Genomic DNA, 17,690 nt, shown 5'->3' with positions numbered 1-17,690 from the left:
GACCCCCACAAACTTCTTGGAACCAATTTGAGATAGAGAATGTGTGATAGAGTTTGGAAGAAGAGGTAAATTCGGTGCTGCCTTAACTTGCTGCCTCTCTGTGTCTGCTTGCTAATGGTTTGGTGCACTTGAAATATGCACTCATATTGCCATCCAGCAACAATTGTGACTTGATTACACACTGTCCGCTAGGTTAGAGACAGGAATTTGTTCACAAAATGGCCCAAACAATAGGTGGCACAACAAAGGAAATCGTTTCAAATCTATAGAGGTCACACGAGTAAGTTGGGACGTGTCGTCCATTCGAGAGGAGCCAGGATAGGACACTGAGCAATAAAGGTGAGTAATTAACTCGACAGAAGTGCTGTTATGAATGCCTGCTGAAAGCCCCAGGCAGGAATATCATACTTTGGGCTGTCTGCTACGCAGTAAGGATGGCGGTAGGCAAGGACAAGGACAATCAATCTTTCGTATTTGACTTGAAACGAATTCAAATTGAACGACAAGTGTATCATCCCTAGTCACAGAAAGTTATAACTAATTTATGCAAATTCCTTTCCTTTCCTATCTGTCTGTTTGCCTGGCCGAGAGGAAGAAGTCGCCTGCCTTTGCAATGTAAACAAAAGATGAAACACGTGCTGGATCTGTCGACGCGCATGCGCCACCTAACATCTAGTTAACAGCAGGACTTACAGAGATGCCTGTTTGGAGTCCTCTTTTAAAGATGAGGCTTGCGACTAGCCGGCACAGTTCGCTGTTGTCACTCGTTCGGTTGAGCTCAGAAGTCGGTCGCGTCTATTACTATCCTTTATCGTGGCAACAAGTGTCCTTGAAAGATGTGCGTAAACAACTCTTGTATGCTCATAGTTTTCGGTTTTGTTATCATACTGATTGGAATTGCTGTTCCTGGCCTTGGCCAAAATGAGACCAGACAGCAGACGGCCGTTCCGAGCGAGGACTGTGGCAGCACGCAGAGAATGGTGGATGAGTGCTTCAAGGATTTGCCGCCTCATCTCATGGAGTTCCTGCAGAACACCAAAATCGTCATAAACAAAAGGGACATCACGACAAAGTGCAAGTAAGCAATCAGCCACGGACCGTCGGATACCTACTGCCGGAACCAGAAGTGCATGCGAATTATGAGTGGGAAGAACAAATAACGAGCATTCCCGGATTATTGATTGCCCCACTCAAGCTGGTCTCGTAGCCCCACTCAATATGTAATTTATTCACATTTGACCAGGGCCAGGCCAGGGAATGGAATGCATTCCTGTTTCAGGGACCACAAACAATACCCCGATTTCTGTTGGGAAAGTCCTTGCCAGGGACCGCTAAGGGGACGAAAGTTGACTGATTAATTGTTTCAACTTCAAGTGCCAAAACGAATTAATTAATTCGAAACTTTTGCCATCAATTCTGTTTGTTTTTTGTTTGGTTCTGTTTGGCGTTGACACTGCATTAACTATAATCAGGACGATAATTAACTAATTGTGCGATTAATTAAAACACGTTAAATTAATTGATTGCATTATCAATCAGTTGGGGTTTTGCATCCAGTACTCATATGTAAATTTATCAGGATATGCACCTGGATGACAGCAGCTTTAAATTAAATTTAATTCGTCAAAATTTTGAAGTCTGCCTATCCGTAACAACTTGTACAACAATCGGATACAAATTACCGTTCCTATGGGGCGTACCTTTTACACATCTTATCTGTGTGGGTCCCGTCTGTCGGATGACATATACAGCTTTTCGTATCCCAATCTGAGCCAATGACCCAACGCACAATTGGGACAATCTTTATTCTTGATTGGCGTCAACGGGAAAGCTATCAGTGACACTCCAGATAACCAGCAGTCGGCATTGGATTGTGGACTGATTGGTGCTCAACGCCTTCTTGCAAAAGTAACAAAATCATTGTGTCGAGATTCTAGACTTTTTCAGCAGGAATATTTAAAATTCATGGGAAATTCGTAAGAAAATCTTCTGTTGTACGTAACTGTAGACAAAAGTTCTTATGTTTGACAGGACGTTGCACGAGCACTTCCTTGGAGTGCTCGGGGATAGCTTGAACTTGTTAGTTTATAAAGAATAAGGAGCAAGGAAATGTGGCTAAAGGGGGGCACTAGTGTATCCAGACTTATTCCTTTCTTTTTTATGTCTTCCATTGGATTTACTTTTAAAATGGGTTAAATTAGATTTGATACAGTCAGCAAAAGTGTTGGAATTCCGTCACCCGTATCAAAATCCTGGCAGATACATAGGCCATAAAGTAGGTTGGGACACTTTTCAAGAGTCTTTGAAGCTTTTGGCTTCCTGGTTAGGTTTATTATTAACGAAATGTGTTGCCATCGAGGCAAATACTTTGGGACTTCCTTTTGTGGGGGAGTACATGGCAACAGAACAATATTTGGTGGTAGGGTCCTGGAGACTGTTTGCTGAGAATTTACTCAATTATTGCATTCAAATGGGACTACATAATACACATGTTTTTTTGTAGCATTTTCAACCGCGGCATGCGCTGCTTTGATGCCTACTCGAAGCGGTGCCTGAACGACCGGAAGCTGGAAACCTTTAAGAACAATGTGGAAGGGGCCCGACGATTTTTCTATAAATTTTGCGGTGATGTGGATTTTCAGAGAGGTAAGATAGCGACGGGAGGAAGGAAATCAATTTGGCAAGTCGACTCTGAGCACACCAGAGGGGCAAATGCCCAACAGGGAGATACACAAGGCACAAAGCATATCCCAGAGCATGTATCCGACAGTACACGAGTGAACTACACTGAGATATACCCACAAAGACACAAATTCAACATGGCAATGCAATCAGACCCCACGAGATTATCCCCCCAATGTTCCTTTCAAAGTTCAAACAAAGGCCACTCCACTTGAAAGTAGTTTAAGTGCCTGGCAACATTATCTATGTATGTACTCAAGTATATGTACATATGTGGGTTGGTTGGTTTTTGCAGATTACCTGAGGCACAAGGACTGCTTCGCCTACATCCAATTGGACTGGGTCAGCTGCACATCCGAATTCGAGAGCATCCTCAGTGAGGAGGTACACGATGGGACGCGAAATGCCAGTGAAAAATTCATGGAATTCTGTTGGTAAGTGTGTCTGAGAAGTGTTGCGAATCGAGTGGCTAATTGCCATTCGATACCGGGCCAAATAGCATTCGATGATATACGAGTATGGCATCCCTTTCAGTGCCCGGTACGCCTACGAGAACTGCATCTACAATAGCGCGAGGTACAAGTGCTACAAGAACTCGGCGGAGTTTGCACGGGAGACGGCCAAAATGTTGTCCGACGAGAAGCACTTCAGGAACTGCGCCATACTCGAGAATATCTGCGGACAAGCCTCCCGGCTGGCCCGCCAATGGCTCGGCACTCAGCTGACCCTCCTCCTCATTCTCTTTGTGGTGCGACTCCTGCCGTAAATCAAAGTTCAACACGAATGAGTGAGTGGGTGTGAGTGTGCTGTGCTGTGAGTCTATCTATGGGTTATTGGGTGTGGATGCGTGGATATGGATGTGGTCTGGAGATGGTGGTTTGAGATTGGCTTTTAATTTTTGGGTTGTCCTTCGGTTGTCCAAATGAAAATGCCAAGCATTTTTGTTCTCCCTTCCTTTCTCTCTCTCTCTCTCTATCTCTCTTACTGTTTCCATGTGTCCCTTGATGGTGTCATGTGGTGTATTTTTGGATATGGTTGCGTGGTTGGGTGGGTCTCGGGGTCGGAAAGCGGCACTGGTTTGTCTCTAGTCTGTTAAGCTACATTAAATGTATATTTCAAATAAATTTATCATTCATGATGTTCAACTACAATTGTTTTACAAAGTTCTCAGAGAATACGGGTCGAGTGATGCATGAAATCTTGAATGCAAATAAATTCACCCAACCATTCCTTTCTTTCCTTTATAGAGCTGGCTTTGGTTCAGTGGAAGCTGCAGATAAACTTTTTTTACAGGTGTTCGAGCAAAGAGCTGTTCATGGGTTCTGTTCATGGGTTTTAAGGCGCTTAAACGAGGTCCAAGAACACTGGCTCGCACTCATCTCTAGTCCAACAAAAGCACAGAGCAGAACAGATTTGTATGGCCAACCTTTAATGAAAATAGTACGCACAAATACCAGGAATAGAGCCAAATACCTTCAATTCTTCTGCTAGAAATACCTGCTGTCGGAGCATATTGCATTTTTGCAACAGCCACAAGCGAAAATGCAACCCATTCCTAGCTCTCTGCTTTAATAAAAAACAATACCAATTTAACGAGAAATGGAAAATATTTCTGCACGTTTCTCGTTGGCAGCCCTTAAACTATCCGCTAACTTTATTAGCGAACTTTTTGCGATGGCAATCAGAAGAGCACACACGAGGTCATTGGCTCCAATCTGTTGCTCCCCGATGACAAGTTTAATTGCATTCCGCCCTCAAAGGGTGTCGCGTCGCAATGTACCCCGAAACGGCCAGACTCCAGCGATCTCCTCACGCTGGAGAGTGGGGAGCAAATCCCAGAAACTGGATCTTGCCGCAGCTAAACACGAAATGAAATCAGACCACAGCCACAAGCAGCTGCTGCGCTGCATAAATTTACCAAAGGAAAACGATTTTCCCATCTCGTTGAAGAGTTTCAGAGCCGCTCATGTGGGCTAGGGAGGGCTAGGGAGCCATTGCTGGATGCTGTTTACATTGTTGTAGGTGTAGTGGCTGGTCCAGGTTAATTTTCCTCGCTGTACCCGTAATGGCACTGAACTCCATTACCGAGACTGTCGCAGTAGCTAAAAGTATTCTAGCAAACTTTGACACTGACTTGTAGCACGTGCACTTGTTCCACAAGGTAAGTAAAACGGAGGGAAATTAGCTGGAAAAACTCGGTTTTTCTTCTCAGTATTCAGGGGAAAAGCTTCTTTCAAAGAAATCATTCAGCTGAGAAATATTTTTCCTACCTCGATTAACTTTGTCTTTGAAATCCATTCAGGCTGCAATTTTTCTACTGAAAAAGTTGTTGCTTTTTTCGGAAAAAGGAGGCCATTTGCATGCGAATCAGTGAAGATGCCAAAAAATACCTCGGATAATGTCCTTGAAAATGATATACATATGTACTCCTAAGCATTGAAGGTATTCTTGGGCTTTAAATCTAAGGTCATAAATATTGTAAAATAAACCAATTTCATTTCATTAATTCCAATTAATTATGTAAAATCTCATTAATTTATTAATTATTCATTTAAGAAATACACTAAAAATATGCTAGTACAGACAAAATGGCTTCTCAACGTTTTAAGCCTCTACGAAAAGAAAACATTCCACTCTAGCAATTTATACGAAATACATACAGAACAGGATTCCTTGAAGGATACAGGATACAGGATTCCTTTCTTACGTGATACAGTGGTTTCAGGGCGAGTATTTCACCATATACGAGTATATACCCTTTTAAGTTTTTCAATTTGGATTTTGATGGTATATTAAAAATGTTAAGGATGCTCATAAGAAAGCACACATTTGAAAGTTCTTGATTTTGTAATTGTGTGGCTGTGTGTGAAGTGGTGGCTCTTGAGCTTTTGTGGCATTTTGCCTATTTTATGGAAATGGAAATCTGAATTAAAAATAAACAATTAAGACCCCAAAAAGCAAGACAAAGGATTAATTTTCATAAATGCCAAAACGATACATACTCGTATGTTATTGCATCCACACAAAGGAATATAAATTGGTATTTGGTTAGAGATATTTTTGATAACAATTAAGGTCCTTGCAAGGGCTCAAAATGAACGAATAATATTTCACTTTAAACAAATTGCTCAGAGCAACAAGTAAGCTATAACATTCCCATGTAATCAATCATAAATTGCTTCTGGGTGGATGGATGGATGGATGGATGGAAGGGTGTGCTTTGGGTTTGTGCGCCCGAATGCCTCTAAATCGAACTTTTAATTGAGACAATTATGTGGCTGGGGATATGCACAAAGGTTACTGGGGATTTGCCTGAATGGAAACTCAATGCGCTGCATATTTAACAAGAAACAGTCTTCTAATTAATACACAAAAATTGAGAGGGACCTTCAAACTTTGAAATGGTTATCAATTTCGCTGCCCGCCCATAGGTCCAGAGGCCCCGAGCCAGAAGTTTCCATGGTCCCAAAAGCATTTATCTAATGAATTCCACTGAACGGAATTTCAATTCAATTCAAGTTAAACTATATAATTAAGCCATTCCGTTCAGCTTCTGCATTAAAGAGCTGGCATATTCGGTTTTATTTATACAGAGATGGTCATGCATTAATTAAAGTCGAACAATCCAACTTTAATCAATTCCTGGCAGGACTTTAAGGAATCGAGAAACTAATCGTTCGTTTTAGTTCCCCATAAAACGGAAAAGGTAAGCAAAAGACCAAAAATTTCCAAACTCGTAAAAGCGTACGGTCATAAATCATGGAAAACTGGGAGCGTTTCCCCCAGGGGGAAATTCATAGAAAAAACCATCGAGCATACATGGCCCAGACACACCCTGGCTTGAAAACATTTGGTAAGGGCAATTTATGGTCTTTTGGCTGCGAAATGAAATCAATGTAGAAAATGTAGAACTTTAGCTTGCAACCAAAAAAGAACTCATATCAAAATATTTCGAAGGTTTCGTTAAAAGAAATCGAAGGCACTTTTCGACTGAATTTTCATAAAAGCAGGGGGTGGTGCAGCTATTTTGATTCCCTCAGGGTAAATTCACAACGATTGAAATGACAAGCTATAAATAATTCAAGTGCCGGTTGCCGGTTGCCGGTTTCCTTTTCAAAATAATCTGAAATTTGAGCGGCACAAACAATCTTGACACTATTATTAGATACGAGGGAGTACATATGAACCGAAAATAAACAAACTGCACCTGCGGCCCTCAAAGATTCACCTTTCTCCGCATCTCTGCTTTATTGATACTTTGCTGCTCTTGGAAGATAGATTTTGCAGCAGTTTCTTTGCTTTAATACTTCCCGCCCCAAAGAGTTGCATAAGCCCGAGATTATTGTGAGATTATGAACACATTGATGGCACTCCTGCCGAATGGTACTACCTTAATGGTTTTTCCTTCAAGCTTAATATAAGCTTCGTAAGAGTTACGGAATGATTCAAAACTTTGTTGCAGCTTATTTCAAATTCAATGAGAATTTTTCTTAAGGTCATTAAAGAATATAAAAGTGCCTCTCATCGTTCCTAATCGTACAGCTATTTGAAATGAAAAGCTGTCAGCTAGAACAAGGAAATTTTTGTTTGATAAGATCGAAAATAAATTTCATTGGGACTTAACATTAAATACATCTGTTGTCTGTACAATTATAGCAATCACTTGTTTTAGTTTAATTAAAACTACTTTACTAACTATAAGCCGGCCAACATTCTGCTTGTTTGCGGTTGAAGAGCAAGAGCAAGAAGAAAAGGCAGCAAAATTAATCATATCGTATAATCTGCGTCAGACCACCATCGTCATAACCGCCGCCGCCTCCTCCATTTCTATAGCCCCCACCACCTCCTCGACCGCCGCCACCGCCGCTATATCCATTTGGGCCAAAGTTTCCGGAGTAAACTGGACGACCACTGCCGCCTCCACCCCCACGGCCACCTCCTTGATTATAGTAGTTGTTGGGTGCACCGCCACCTCCTCGTCCGCCGCCTGTATAGATGCCGGGTCCCTGGCCGCCGGGCGGGTTACCTGAAAGTGCCGTTGGAATCAGAGTGCTATGTGAGTATTATGCGATTGCCTTACAGTCATAGCAACCGCCGCCAATGTACACCGCTGCCTCGGTCACAGCTAAAGCACAGAGTGCGAGAACCACAAATGCCGTCGCTTGTCCCATGATGAAGTGTCGAACAGGTCTGGGGCAAGTGCGCCTCACAGCAGCCGCTTATATACGCTGCTCTTTGTGGATCCCAGCGAACGTTATCGCTTCAGCCAAATAGACTATAGACAGGCCGGGCCGCTACGTAAGCATTATTCGCGGCAGGGAAATGCCCACAGATACATGTCGAAAAACAACTGAGAACTTGAGAGTCCAAGCAGTCCGACTATCCGATGACGATCTCTGCTATTTTATAGATGCATTTATCATGTGGACGCTGTACAATTGGTTTGATCGGCTTAGACCACGATTAAGATACAAATTTTTGCATTAAAATGTGGCTCCCTCCTGAAGAGTCCAGTGCTTGTGGGGGCTCCCATTGGACTCTACATACAATACACAAGAACCCATTATACCTTTGTAAGCATTGAGAAACAGGGTAAAGCAATTAACAACAGTCCATCAGTCAGTCAGACAGTCAGACAGCCAGACTGTCATATAGATGCGCTACGTTCTTGGGGGGGTTAAGCTTCAGGTAGACTCACGAGTCACGACTTTTGGGGCGAAACAAGTTCTATTGAGCTCTGGAGATGGGAAATCGCGGGCTCGAGTTTCCCTGGAAACGTTTGCCATTCATGCTTTCAACGTTATAAATTGCATTTTTTGGGGTGTGCCTGTCGGGAACATCGTAAATTTAGTTGTACAAGTTTCAGGCGAATCAATTACGTGAAAGTTTATCAATATGAATAGGGAAAATCCCCATACCGGACATTTTGTATGAAAAATAAGAAAAATAAATAAGATTCTAGCACTAATAGCAGCGCACTGCTGTGAACTGGAAGGCTTATCGCATCATTAGATTCAGATTTAGTTAGATTGAGCGACCGCGACATCTATATAAACAGCCTGAAAGGTGGGACAGTAAGCCATTGACTGTCTATCATGAAGTACTTAACGTGTGCACTGCTCTTGCTGGCCCTGATTCCGGCTCTGATCAGCGGTAAGCTCGTTTAATGAGATCGTATCTCAACTGCTGCTAATTGATTGTTATTTGTTTATGACCTGCAGCAGCTCCCAGCACTGTGGTGGTCAATGGTGTTTGCCTGACGTGTAAGCCTGAATTGATCTCTATTTGACAATTGACTATTTGCAATCTCTGGTGAAACAGGTCCCAATCCCCAGGGAGATCGAGTCTATTTGGATGGCCAGGAGTACCGCAGCTTCTCCTCCTCATCCAACGATGATGGCAATGTGGTCATCACACGGGGAGGACGGGGAGGCGGCACTGTCTATCGGAGAGGCGGCAATACCGTCGTCAATGGTCGTTGCGAACACTGCAATGTGGATGTTTAACATCAGAATAAACTCTGAAGTGAACTATTAAGTTTAGTAAACATTTCGAGTTTTGTATTTACTTGATCCATCAAATGAATTCATTTGGCTAAAAGCTTTGGCTATCATTGGCTTGGCTGCCTCTAATCGAATCGCAGCAGCAATGACGGAGTTACCTTGGAGTTACCTTACTCATACAGGGACTCTCTCCGCCAGTCGATTCACCCAAGTAATGGCACATTACGGCTATAACAAAACCCCACATTTGCTTTTCTGTTGTGTTCTTTTGATACTTTGATTTGTTCTGCAAACAAATCGAGTCTGCTGCCGGGCAAATGTCTCAATAGGAAGACCCAGGACCAAAAAGCTGCTGGAAAATAACTAGAACCGTGCAAACAGCCACAGATACACATCAACTAGTCCACGTAGCTATTTGCATATATGTATAGGCACGGGCTTGAGGATGATGTGGCATTGGGGTTACGGTGATGACATGGACATAATTGAATGCGTGCTCATGGCCTCTTGTTGCTGCCACATCGATACTTGAATCAGTACACACATGATGTAATCAGCGCGATGTGATGGCTTACCTGATACCCTGAGCCACGGCTGCAACAAGACGAATGGCAGCGTCTGTCTGCCACAGCCATGGCTGGGGAAATCATGAGTAGTTGCTCTGGAACAATAGAAGGGCCATTGCCAAGATTCGATTTGCAATTTCCAAAGGTAAACATTAACACGGAACCACAAAATACCTGAAGCGCTCTTCACTTACCATTTCTCTGCGAAACGATGGTCCCTGAGGAAGAAATTCGCAAAAGGGCAACCTGAAATTACTCGATAAGCCTAACCACTCGAAAGAGCAAAGCAATGAAGATTTGAAATATACAAATACAATTCAAACCAAGCACTAAGACTGGTGGGATTATGGTCTTCCACTGAATTCTAAATGAATTAATCCTCTACATATAAGAGACTCTGAAAATACGTCTTAAATGAATATTATAGAAATTTTCAAGATGGATTTGCTGGACTTACAATTACTTATATCTCAACTGAGGTTTCCGTGTTGGGTAGCTCTGAAAATAGCACTACTTCTGATGTTCTGAAGGATGCCATTCATATCTGTGCAATTTATTTTCACCATTTCAACTCCTGGCTCGTATTCTTGGCCTTCTGCTCTGTAGTTTTAGTTTTTCCTTTGGATTGTATTTTATTCCGTTGTCTTCCGCCTTTAATTTGATGGAATTATACACCCTAGACTCATTGAAGCTGCTGCCATGCAATGGAGCCTCGAGCAGCCTTGAGCCGACTCGAGCTTGGTCGCAATTTAATCTGCGTTTGCTGGGATTTGATTTCAGACCAATTTCTGTTCTCTTGTGCCTAATTTGTGTGGAATTAGAAGCTGAGATTTCGTTGCTGAGGTGAAAACTGAGGAAGGAGGAGGAGGAGCAGGAGGAGGCGACACCAAACACAATAGATGCCTTTCTGTTGTCTGGACTTTCAAATAAATTTCCACATTTCCTGTTGGCCTCTTAAATGTTCCGGGAAATCCAAACATTGATTTATAGCTTTCAGCGGCTTTTGTATTTTTTTCGTTGTGCGTGTTTTTTTTCAGCAAGAGGCAGGCGACGCCGGTTTAATGCCGTCACGTGCTCTCGGCTTGAAACCTTACATCTGCTCTCCGGCTGAGCTTTATTTGCCACACATACACAGACCCGGCCAAACAGTAAATTTACATAGCATGTTTAAATTATTATTCTGCTCTTTGGCTCTCTGGATCCACACTCTGTTTACCAGGGGCTGTCGCCAGGAGACATTAATAAATGAATTCAATTCAGATTACCAGCATGCCATTATCGAGTGGATTATGCTTAACTTTTTTTGTTGATTCCCTTCTTTCCGGTACAATATATCTCAATTGAAATGTGCGGCACGACACATTTTTGCGGGTGGGCCTTGCTTACACTGCGTATACGTAATTAAAATGTGGCAGACGGCAGTTGATGGAAGTCGACAATCTGATTGCGGGAGTGGGCGTGCCCCACCACAAATTCTTGGAACAAAACAACCAGCCACACCACAGTCACAGCAAAATTCCTTGAATTAATGCAGCAGAGGTCCCCAGATTCATAAAGGTAGAGAAAATACATTAATAGCATTGGTCAATGGGGACCCACGCTCCATTACGGGGTGGGACTGTGAGTGCTGCAGTCAAAGCAAAAAAAAAACCTTTAATTAAGCAAACAGTAAATGGATCTAGGTTCCTTAAGGCATACTCGTATTTCAAAAATGTACGGCTTTTGCAATTTCTATGCAATTTTTGTTCTACCTCAATGTGAGCAATTTGCAAAGCTGTGAGAGGACTCTGGCCACAGATTATTATGCCTAAATGTGTAGCAGCCCAGGATGTCGTTGAGTAATAAAGGGAAAATCCGATATTGGTCCCAGCCCCTGGCCTTTTATTATGCTTCTAGTTTGGGCCATTGCAGCTACTCTACGAAGCCATAAATTGGGCATCATTCTGGTCTTAGCCTGAAACTTTAAGCCGATTTCTAGTTATTCAACAGTTTATTGCCAGCAAAGGAACAAAGGAAAACTTTTTGAAAACTCCCCAGCATGCACAAGCAAAATAAACAGTAGAAGTAGAAAGTACAGACAGGTGAATGTTGTGGGCGAAAGTTTTTACTTGAAAACTTTCTTTCGCTCGAAAGCGTATTTCAAATTGAAATATTTTTGCAGTCAGTAACCCTGGCAGCAAACATAGTCAGGACATTGACACAATGCCATGGCGTTCATAAGTGGAACGGATCTGGCATTTAATTTAGCCTTTCAAGAGCGGCCTAATTGAGCGCACTCTGGCAGAGGGACTAGGTCCAGTCAGGATTAATTTATTTATCATGCAAAGCGTATCTGCTACAAGGGGGTTCCGAGAACATCATATTTTCATTGGATTTACCAGTTCGGGCTCTCTTGTTGTCAATTAATCGTCGCACAGTTGTTGTGTGCAGTCTGCTGGGTCGTCGAGTGTAAACAAATTAAACGATAAATGTGTACACATTTTAATTTGCCTTTCCGGCTGGCTCTGCGGTATTTGCACTCCCATTAAAAGAGATTCACACAAAGCACTTCAAAGGGTGGACGCGGAAATGTACTCATCTTTTAGTTCAGGACTCCCTCTCCCCGCCTATGTTTTATACAGGCGTATAGAAAAGGAGAACGCATGCTCGACCAATCTGATCGAACTCCCTGATTTTCGGGAATCGATTGCTGCTGGTCTGGTGGCATTTCAAACCAAAAACTATCCAGGTCGTCCAATCACTGGTTTCAACAATCGATCTTCACGAACAATCCATTCTCCATCCTGTCTGACAGAGCAGAGAATGCAGTCTCCACTCTCTCAGCGACCTTCAAAACTAGTGCTCAAACTAGGTGAAAAATCTAAGCATCCAATATCGGACTTGCGGTTTGACCAGCTAAACCATTTTCCGGACTGGTTGGGTCGAGAAAGTGGAAGAAGATGGTGCAAGTACTGTAAAACTTCACAAACGCAGTGCGTTTGCACTAAATGCAATCTGCATTTATGTTGCTCAGCCAACAAAAATTGTTTTTCGGAGTATCATAAAAATAAATAAAATTAAACTTCGCTATTGGGAAATGACTTTTTTATACTCAGAGCCCCAAGAGTGCCTACAGGCACTTATTCACTTTTTCTCACCTTACAGGTAAACGAAAGCTTGTACACTCTTTTTAAGTACATATTTGAGTTCAGGAGCCGCAATTCACTATAGAAAAAATTATTTGAATTATTTTCTTCTATTATTTTAGAAAATAGTCTTAGAGGGTTAATTATGTGTCCACAAATTGAATATTATTTCTTTAATTATCATTTTTTTGATTAATCCTTGGACCTTGGACGGATAAATTATCCTCTGATTTTCCATGTAATTTTGTTCCTGATTGATTGCTTGCAAAACAGGAGGTTTTGAATTTCTTTTAAATTAAAATGTGGCGCTATCATCGTGATACTGCTATTGGTGGTGATACTATGTCTTTAAAGGGTATATGTTGTGGGCAAAGTTTTCAGGACCTCCCCATTTTAGCCAGGGTCAGTGGCCCAAAAAGGTCTTCCCTTTTATTTTTGCAAAGGAAAGGTACAGAAACAAATCAATTTTTACATTTTCGCTTTCCACCTGCCACCTGAGCTCTATCGTCCTTAGAGTGCACTCAGGCAGCATCTGAGTCAACAAAAGGGGTAGGAAGATCAATAGCAGCCGGTAACAACATAACAACATCAACTAGAAGCTCTGGCTGCGGCTGCTGTCCTGGCTGTGGATGAAATGTATGCAGCACGGACCTGGAAAATTATGGGAACTTTCCAGCTGCTGCTATTTTCAGTTTCAGTATGCTACTCGCATTCGGAAATGGCCCCACTCTGTCTGCCACAGTTGTTTCTTATGGTGACGCCCCCATTGCTGACCTGTCAACACGGGGCGTATGCGTGATGCATGCAACAAACCATTTTGATTCAATGAGTTGAGCACCACGTGGGCGGAAGTTATAGCCAATTATTAGGAAACAATTGTGCATTACGAAATACATCTTGTCCTTTGAATTGTCGGCAACAGCATTCGGTAAGAATATTTATATTCCGAGAGAGCAGAGGCTCTAAGGTTATTAGTTAACAAGCTTCTGCCAAAAAAGGAATTACCCAGGAATTATGGCGGAATACGTATGCCTCCATTGCCGGAGGCCATTAAATCATTTCTAATGATGGCAGCCTGCTGCTTCTGCTGCTGCTTTGTGTGTGGTCTAATGCGATTACGGGGGAGATGTGTTACCTGTGCTCTTGCCTTTTTAATTAGCCTGAGGCCGGACCATTTATCAACCCAAACCATCGAGCATTCAGTGAGTCCAGACGATTTCCGTTCAGTCTTACGGATTGTTTCTCGAGAAGCTGCCGCTACTTATAGTTTTTAATCTGCTTTCCAGGCCATTGACTGGCCTTAATTAGGTCAAAGTTCACTGCCGGATTCATTAGAAGTCCGATTTGACCTGCACCCTGCCACAATCCATTCAATTTGATTTACTGCAGAATGCTGTCTGGCCTTCCCTCCCACCCAAAGGGCAACTAAAATATGGCAAGGGCCACCCAGAGCAGGAGTGTCGAAAGCAAGCGGCTGTCAATGCACTTAAATTTCATTGGGACACCTGTTCAGCCACATATATGTACATAGATAATATATATGTAGAAATCGACAGCTGTCTACACGAGTGCCCTGAGAGGTGAAGGACCTGTACTCATTAGAAATGATTTGTTTTGACATCTCGAGTACGGTTGGATTTATAAATACCTACCCTTAAAGGTTCTACTACTCATTCGAGTTGTGTTTTTACACATATGTTATTTACCCAATTATTTAATCATACACCTGATCGGAGCTAAATACCCGATGTGCCTATGCAATCAACTGCAAATTAATCGCATATTTGCAACATTTCAATTTGCTAATAATTAAATTCGGAAATCATCATTTAATTATGTAGAGAAGTTGATAAACGTATGAGTACACAGATAATGATGGTAAAGGAATTGAATTTAACTAAATGCTGCTTTCCGAGCCATTGAAGCAGGAAGACAGCTCTCCATTAGGCCCATTAGCAGTTGAAATCAAGAGCCACAAATGTTTAAGCATCATCTATAAAGATTTGGGAAGCTTTAAGTCTTTAAACCCTACAGTGCATTCGCTGGATGACACCCAATGGAGCAGTCGGCAGAACTCAAGACGGAAAAAGAAGAACTCGCATCACGTGGAGAGCAGATGATGGAGCCTCTGGCATGGGGTTAACTGCAGCCATGTGGGACATAAAAGTGCCTAGAAATGGATGAGGAGGCCCATCAGATATATGGCTCGACCCATGATTTTTATGGCTGGCACTAGAGCCTTCCTGTTTATGGTCCTGGCTCACGGACGGGGCTGGAAAAGCAGTTGTGATATATTAAAAAATATATATTTTACAACAATAAAACAAACAGAACTTTAGCCTTTGTTTGCTGTATGTTTATTAGGTTTCCAACATAATGCAATATATTTTGCATAGACTCCGCCATGGCCATGGCATTGGGGCTGCCGGGAAAGGTTGTAAGGCTATTACGACTGCTCCTGGTGTGATATTAATAGCATTAGTATAATAGAGACTGCCATACACATAGCCTCCCACTGACTATGGGTCTCCCGTGTACTCGTGCCAGTCGTGCCTTTGACTTCCTGTCGTCATTAGCTCTTTGCCTGTCGCCGCTTGTCGTTGAATCAATAAGGTCTCAGACCTCGAGATTTACAAGATATTGCCGCCAGTCGCTGTTTCAGACGGGCTAATAAGATTTCCATTTAAATAATCACTTCAAAGGGCTGCGCACTGCTGGAGAGCCTGAGCCTGAGCCTGAGAAACCTGTTTTTTCATCAAATATCCCACAATTAGCTGATTTTTCAACAGTCGAGTGCCAGGAGATGCCTGAAAATGAAGGCCAGCTGCAAGTTGAATAATTTTACTATCCACCAACATCACTTGATATTTAAAGAGGACAGCAGGAATTATAAAATTCTAGGGAAAATTGATTTACCTTAATGGAAATGCGCAGAAAATATATGCAATATGCATGGTTATTATTCAAACAAAATTTCATTTTTAATAGATGATAATTTATGCATTGCAAATAGCACATGGCATATTGCGAGAGTCAGTCCATTGAACATTGTATTCTTATTTTGTAAACAATTCCAACTAACTGATTCTGTGCCATTCACAGGAAAATTCTGTTGCTGTTATGAACGTATGTACAGATTCAGTTAAGCAAACGGTTTTGTTTTAGTTAGAAAAGTTGGCAGGGAAAATCTAAACATGAGAGCATGAGAAAACGTGCCAATAAAACGCTCTTAAATCTGTCATTTAAGGTCTGCTAAATTTCCCTAGACAGCAAACACACGCTCTCACACATACTTCAACGCTTTTGACAGCCCCACACACACCCACACACACTTGAGCACTCGACGAGCTCTCAAAAAGTCACAGCATACTTTGAGGAGTGCCCTGATTCCACGTATGTGGATGTTGATGCTAAGCGTTGTCTGATGGGAGCAGAGACAGACTAAATTGTGGAAGGGTGGGTTGGCTAGCTTGACGCCAACACGGTAATTGGTTGATGCCGCCTCCTCAGGCGGATATTCCAGCCTCAGTCAGAGTTAAATGAGCCCCGGAAGACCACAACTACGGGAGCCAGTCCGTTATGCATATTAATTAGTTTTGGTGGTCATTATGCATTTACAAGATGCATATGTAGTACACATATCTGTGTTTTTTCCAACTATGGAGGTCGGTGTGTGTTCGTGTGTGCTTAGGGGGCAGGCAGCACTTTCGAAGTGGACTTGCGGCTGAGCAATTTTCCTGGAAGTGCTCATGTTATTCGCAAAACTTTCTCGACGATTTGATATAATTCGGACAGTTTGCTTAATTTGTGATGACCACTTAACAGCTGGTTTAACTTTGATAACTTTGGTTTAACCATGACAAGGGGATTAAATGAATGATCTGCAAAAGTTTAACAAAAATTGTCAGTAACGCTATTTGTTTAATCACAAATTAAAATAAAACCTTTATGATACATGGGATGGGTTTGAAACTATTTATTTTATTATTATTATAGTCAATCGAAAAGTCCTGCACCGATTGAGCTGAAATGTGGTTATATTAAAAAATGCAGTCCCAGGATGGTAATAGGCTAGATGTATATTTACATATGAAATCGGAAACGCGACCGCGGAAAAACACGCAAGGGGAAAGGCATCAAGAGGTGATTTGTATAGAGCAGCGTTTCAATACGATTGCACAATTGAATACGCTTCGCATCCTTTCTTTCGCATCAATCAAATGGGAGTTGTTTGTGAGCATTGTGGTGCATTAAAGTTTGCGGCATAAACACCTGGATTATGTTGCCCCATTAGTGACTCCAACTGTTTCCAAATGATTTCATTCGGTGTTACGAATAAGAAACAGCCTAAGTTTCCAGGGTGCAGCAACAGGTAAGAATCGAAATCACGGCTTGCGAATAAGTCTCAAACCAAAAAATATTTTCTACCACCAAGTATTGCATAATTAAACTGATGTAAGAGGTTTGCTGTGTTTTGTTCCTCATTTCCTGATCCATGCGTAACCACAAATTGCACCGCAGTGAAACGTGGCAGGGTACAGCTAGTAATAAATAATAATAATAAACAAAGTCAGACTTGGAACTGCTTTGGAGTTTGACACAATATAGAATTCTTGAAAATCTCACTACGCCTGTCAGCCTTTTTTTACGCGCCAAAATTTGATTTTTGATCTGACAGATTTTGTTGTTACTAGTGGTGATAGTTCACACGATATGCAGAACAGGGTTGAAATATTCGGAAAATCGAACAAACGCAACTAAAATTCAACCATAACTCAACTTTTGGCCGTCACGAGGCCCCTATGCTTATCACA

General features: G+C 42.0%; 3 protein-coding genes across 4 annotated transcripts; 2 read left to right on the top strand and 1 right to left on the bottom strand.

The window, feature by feature from the left end:
* Positions 1–803: 803 nt before the first annotated feature.
* On the top strand, positions 804–3,713 carry LOC6588396. The gene is made up of 4 exons (XM_002012899.2): positions 804–1,078; positions 2,504–2,646; positions 2,978–3,116; positions 3,217–3,713. The coding sequence occupies exons 1-4, from the start codon at positions 837–839 to the stop codon at positions 3,446–3,448; spliced, it is 756 nt and encodes a 251-aa protein (XP_002012935.1). The 5' UTR covers positions 804–836; the 3' UTR covers positions 3,449–3,713.
* A 3,531-nt stretch (positions 3,714–7,244) lies between these two features.
* On the bottom strand, positions 7,245–7,869 carry LOC6588295 (glycine-rich RNA-binding protein 10). The gene is made up of 2 exons (XM_002012898.2): positions 7,763–7,869; positions 7,245–7,708 (listed from the first exon to the last, which is right to left on the bottom strand). The coding sequence occupies exons 1-2, from the start codon at positions 7,851–7,853 to the stop codon at positions 7,446–7,448; spliced, it is 354 nt and encodes a 117-aa protein (XP_002012934.1). The 5' UTR covers positions 7,854–7,869; the 3' UTR covers positions 7,245–7,445.
* Positions 7,870–8,753: 884 nt separating this feature from the next.
* On the top strand, positions 8,754–9,229 carry LOC6587863. 2 transcript variants are annotated; one of them, XM_002012897.2, is made up of 3 exons: positions 8,754–8,835; positions 8,904–8,945; positions 9,004–9,229. In XM_002012897.2, the coding sequence occupies exons 1-3, from the start codon at positions 8,778–8,780 to the stop codon at positions 9,186–9,188; spliced, it is 285 nt and encodes a 94-aa protein (XP_002012933.1). In that variant the 5' UTR covers positions 8,754–8,777; the 3' UTR covers positions 9,189–9,229. The 2 variants fall into 2 exon arrangements, with proteins under 2 accessions (XP_002012933.1, XP_026847983.1); XM_026992182.1 differs by having other exon boundaries at positions 8,763–8,835; positions 8,907–8,945.
* Positions 9,230–17,690: the final 8,461 nt, after the last annotated feature.

This window comes from Drosophila persimilis, unplaced genomic scaffold (assembly GCF_003286085.1).
Source record: "Drosophila persimilis strain 14011-0111.01,24,50 unplaced genomic scaffold, DperRS2 tig00000000-arrow-pilon, whole genome shotgun sequence".
NCBI lineage: Eukaryota > Metazoa > Arthropoda > Insecta > Diptera > Drosophilidae > Drosophila > Drosophila persimilis.
The sequence above is the reverse complement of the archived record's forward strand: the minus strand, read 5'-3'. Positions and strand labels throughout refer to the sequence as shown.

Coding starts and splice junctions, on each gene's coding strand:
- LOC6588396 (XM_002012899.2), top strand. CDS start 837: ATGTGCGTAAACAACTCTTGTATGCTCATAGTTTTCGGTTTTGTTATC. Junction 1,079..2,503: donor GACATCACGACAAAGTGCAA/GTAAGCAATCAG, acceptor GTTTTTTTGTAG/CATTTTCAACCGCGGCATGC. Junction 3,117..3,216: donor AAATTCATGGAATTCTGTTG/GTAAGTGTGTCT, acceptor CATCCCTTTCAG/TGCCCGGTACGCCTACGAGA.
- LOC6588295 (XM_002012898.2), bottom strand. CDS start 7,853: ATGGGACAAGCGACGGCATTTGTGGTTCTCGCACTCTGTGCTTTAGCT. Junction 7,709..7,762: donor TGGCGGCGGTTGCTATGACT/GTAAGGCAATCG, acceptor CGGCACTTTCAG/GTAACCCGCCCGGCGGCCAG.
- LOC6587863 (XM_002012897.2), top strand. CDS start 8,778: ATGAAGTACTTAACGTGTGCACTGCTCTTGCTGGCCCTGATTCCGGCT. Junction 8,836..8,903: donor GATTCCGGCTCTGATCAGCG/GTAAGCTCGTTT, acceptor TATGACCTGCAG/CAGCTCCCAGCACTGTGGTG. Junction 8,946..9,003: donor CAATGGTGTTTGCCTGACGT/GTAAGCCTGAAT, acceptor CTGGTGAAACAG/GTCCCAATCCCCAGGGAGAT.